At 41.3% G+C, this 3,982-nt stretch overlaps 1 protein-coding gene across 6 annotated transcripts in view; it reads right to left on the reverse strand.

The window, feature by feature from the left end:
- Nucleotides 1-3,982, reverse strand: part of Phf20 (PHD finger protein 20) — a 125,036-nt gene that overhangs the window by 76,864 nt on the left and 44,190 nt on the right. For 5 of the 6 annotated variants that reach the window (XM_005384767.2, XM_013514071.1, XM_005384764.2 and 2 more), the window contains one exon: nt 3,579-3,663. The exons of the other annotated variant lie outside the window; for it this stretch is intronic. In XM_005384767.2, the coding sequence (XP_005384824.1) occupies nt 3,579-3,663 (85 nt within the window). Of the gene's footprint in view, nt 1-3,578; nt 3,664-3,982 lie in introns of those variants that run through there. 6 annotated transcript variants of the gene reach the window in all.

Here is a 3,982-nt window from a genome sequence, read left to right on the forward strand (position 1 = left end):
CAGGCTGGCCTTGAACTCACAACGATCCTCCTGCCTCAGCCTCCCGAGTGCCACCACGCCCACCTGTAAAAGCCATTTTAAAACTATCTAGAACCAAGCATAGTGGCAGAGGTCTGTAATCCCAGCACTTGGGGAAGCTAAAAGGATCACAAATTCAAGCCTACCCAGGGCAATTTAGTGACTCAGCAAGACTCTGTCTCAAAAAATTAAAAAAAAGAGATGAGGATGTAGTTAAGTGCCGAGGTCCCACACTCAATCCACAGTAGCACAAAACAAATGAAGAAATCAAATTAATTAAATACAGTGGTGCACACCTGTAATCCTAGCTACTTGAAAGGATTGCAGAAGGAATGCAAGTTTGAGGCAGGCCAGCCTGGGTAACTTAGGGAGACCCCTGTTAAACTTTACAAAGAAAAGAAGAGGAGGCTAGGGCTATAGCTCAATGGTAGGGTGCTTAGCTAGCATGCACAAGGCCCTAGGTTTAATTATAAGTAGCAAATATTTTAAAACCCTAATTAAATGTAGCCAATAATATGGTCAGTGACTTTTTTTTGTTGTTGGTAGTGCTAGGGAATCAAACCCAGGGCCTTGTGCATGCAAAGCAAGAGCTCTACCACTAAGCCACATATTCCTACTCAGTGACTTTTAGTCCTCAAGTAATTATTTCAAAACATTTTGGACCCACCCCTCACACAAAACTCTGTAGACAGGTGTCCTTCTGCCCCTTCTGTGGACCCATACACACCACTGCACTACTTCCTCGCCTCCACCCACTAGCTCCATCTCAGCACTGACTTCATATGCCTTCTACCAGGTCTTCTTATTTTTTCCAATCTATGATCCAAGATTCTAAGCTCTCCCAGATACTAGATGATTCACTCCTCCACCAAGATACCCTCTACTCTTCTAAGAGACTGCTCCAAAAGTTCCTGAAACCCTCTGCCTCAATCTACCCTTCCATGACATTCCTTAATCCAAGCCCTCTGTCCTGTTTCTGTCCCCAACTCTAGGACAGCACTGGGACAAAAGAGGAATATTCCCTCCTGTTACCTTATCAGAAGAGTTACTTTTGTTACTACCCAGAGGTTTTGTCTGAGCTAAAAGGATAGCCACTGCCCAAAGGAGTACACCTCCAATGGATATTATGTAGGGAGAGAACATGACTGTATCAGCAGAAACCAATGCGCAGATTTTTCAAAAGCACATTTATATAAAGATAAAGACCACATGTTTCAAAAATCAATAAGAAAAAAAAATCTACCATGATGAATATATTTATTATGTATCACAAACATTAATAGTTTTATTAAAAAATCTAAAAAGGCAAAGTATTTTTTTTCTTCCTGACACCCAAGGATGTGTGCTACTAACAAAGATTTGAAGTAGTTTAATAATATGTCAGCTTAAAAAAATATACAATAATATGTAAGCTTTCTCCAAAAACAAGTTTTTAAATTAAGGTGATACATATGAAAGCAATAATAACAAATTTCATTTTGAACACAGCTAATAAAAATAATAAATAACTTAGGGAAAACCAAAAAGCTATAAATAAGGATTTTATCAGTCATGACCTGGAGAACCAATAACTGCTCAGACAACTTGGGGGACATAATCTTGCTTTGGAGATTTTCCTTTTTTGGATTTGTTTGTTTGTTTGGTTTTTTTTTTTTGTTTTTTTTTTTTGTTTTGTTTTTTTTTAGAGATCTCAGTGGCCCAGGTAAGATCTTTTTGAGATGAGGTCTCACTATGCAGTTCAAGCTGGCCTTGAGCTCACTCTGTAGCCCAGGCTGGTTTCGAACTGGCAATGATTCTGCTGCCTCAGCCTCTCAAGTGCTGAGATTACAGACATGCACCACTACATCTGGCGCCTTTTTTGGTTTTTGATTTTATAGTACTGAGAAATAAACCCATAACCTTTGCACTGAGCTACAGCCCATTTTCAGACACAGTCTTTCTAATTCACTAAATTGCACAGAGTAGGCATGTACTTGTGATCCTCCTACCTCAGGCTCCTAGAGTGCTGGGATTACAGGCATGACCAGCCACACCTGGCTTTATTTTTGGCCATTTAAACCATCTCAGACAAAATGTGGTCAGTCTGAGGCCAGCACTTAGCACAGTACCGAACAAATACTTGAGAATTTTCAGTCAATGAAAATGTAATCTAGCCAGGCATGGTGGTGCATGCCTGTAATCCCAGCACTTGGGAAGCTGAGGCACAAGGATCGTTGCAAGTTCAAGGCCAGCCTGGGTTACAAAGTGAGTTCAGGGCCAGCCTGAACTGCATGGCAAGACCCTGTCTCAAAAAGACAAAAAAAAAAAAAAAAGTAATCTGCCTTGATTTCTGGTTGTTTTGTTTGAGTGCTGAAGACTGAAACCTTGTACAAGGTCTTGGACATGCTTTTAAAGCACTCTACCACTGAGCAAACTCCCCAACTTCTCAATCTAGCTTTTCAGTCACTTCTAATCAAGAGCCCTGACTGCCCTAAACATTCACACCAAAGATGAAGGCCATATCATAAACATTCTGGTAGAATAGACTAAAGTCATCACTCAGACCCAGCATTTGTTCACCAAGTGCCAGGACTCTGATCACACATTATCCTCATAACCCTTCATTTACACTGTGCCAGCAAAATGAGACTCTCTGGTTCCAGTTTCTTGTCCGGTCTCCTCATATGTTCTAAACGCTGGCAAGGGCAACTCAACTTAGTGCTTTGTGTCCTGGCATCTCAATTTCTACCTTCACTCACTTTGTATCTAAAAATCTTGGGTTTTGCTGTTGTTGTTGTTTTATTCTGTTCTTGTTTGGTCTTTTAAGACAAGGTCTCGCTGTGCAGTTTAGGCTAGCCTTGAGCTCACTTTATACCCCAGGCTGGTCTCGAACTCACAACGATCCTGCTGCCTCAGCCTCCCGAGTGCTGGGATTACAGACATGCGCCACCACGCCCGGCCTGTTGTTGTTTTCCAGTGCTAGGGATTGAAACCAGGGCTTTCCCACTGAACTATCCCAGCCTTCTCTATTTTTTATTTTGAAACAGAATCTAAGTGGCACAGGTAAGATTCAAACTTGTAGTCTCCCTGACTCAGTCTCCCTCAATACTGGGATTACAGACGTGCATCACTGCACCCAGCAACACAAAGCAAATTTTATATGTTTGCTAGTGTTCACTTAATATCCAGGCTATTCGCAAATAAGTAAAAGGAACAATAGAGGCTTATTTCACCAAGTACATTAGGAAGTCCTAGACTAGTGGTGGCAAACCTATGGTGCACGTGCCAGGGTGTGCTGTTTACATCATTGAAAGCTCTAAAAGGTTTGCCATCACTGTCCTAGACAATGAGAGGACCTGTTCACTTCCCAGCAGAATGACAGACTGTTTTAGAAAACAATAAGAAACTGCTTTTTATTCAGTCTTCTTTCCATTTATAATCTCTTCCTAACTACTGGCATGCTGATTAACTTGAATAAAGAGGATTCCTAGGCAATAAGTACTGACAATAAACTATTAAACTCTCATTACAAACTCCCCACTAAGTCACAAGTAAAAACAACTACAACTCAAATGCCTTACCATCCTTGTTAACAGCAGTGACTTTGGCTGGGTAAAAACGACAATCAGACCAGCAAGCAAGGACCTGCTCGTTTATCTGAAATTCCTAAAAGACATTTTAAAAAAATCCTGTTACAAATTAAATTGCATAGGACACACATTATATCAGAATTTATAAAAAAGGCTGGGATTGGTCAGACAACTAGGATGGGAATGGTCTACTGGGATGCAGAAGACAATCCTGTTGTTTAGCAGTGGGAGTCAAAAGAAGAGAGTTAGCCAGGTGTGATGGCGCAAGCCTGTAATCCCAACACTCAGGAGGCTGAGGCAGAAGGATCATTATGAGTTTAACACCAGCCTGGGCTACAAAGGGAGCTCAAGGCCAGCCTGAATGGCATAGCGAGGCCCTGTCTCAAAAAGACAAA

This window comes from Chinchilla lanigera, unplaced genomic scaffold, assembly GCF_000276665.1.
Source record: "Chinchilla lanigera isolate Chin_1 unplaced genomic scaffold, ChiLan1.0 scaffold00021, whole genome shotgun sequence".
In the NCBI taxonomy this organism is placed as follows: domain Eukaryota; kingdom Metazoa; phylum Chordata; class Mammalia; order Rodentia; family Chinchillidae; genus Chinchilla; species Chinchilla lanigera.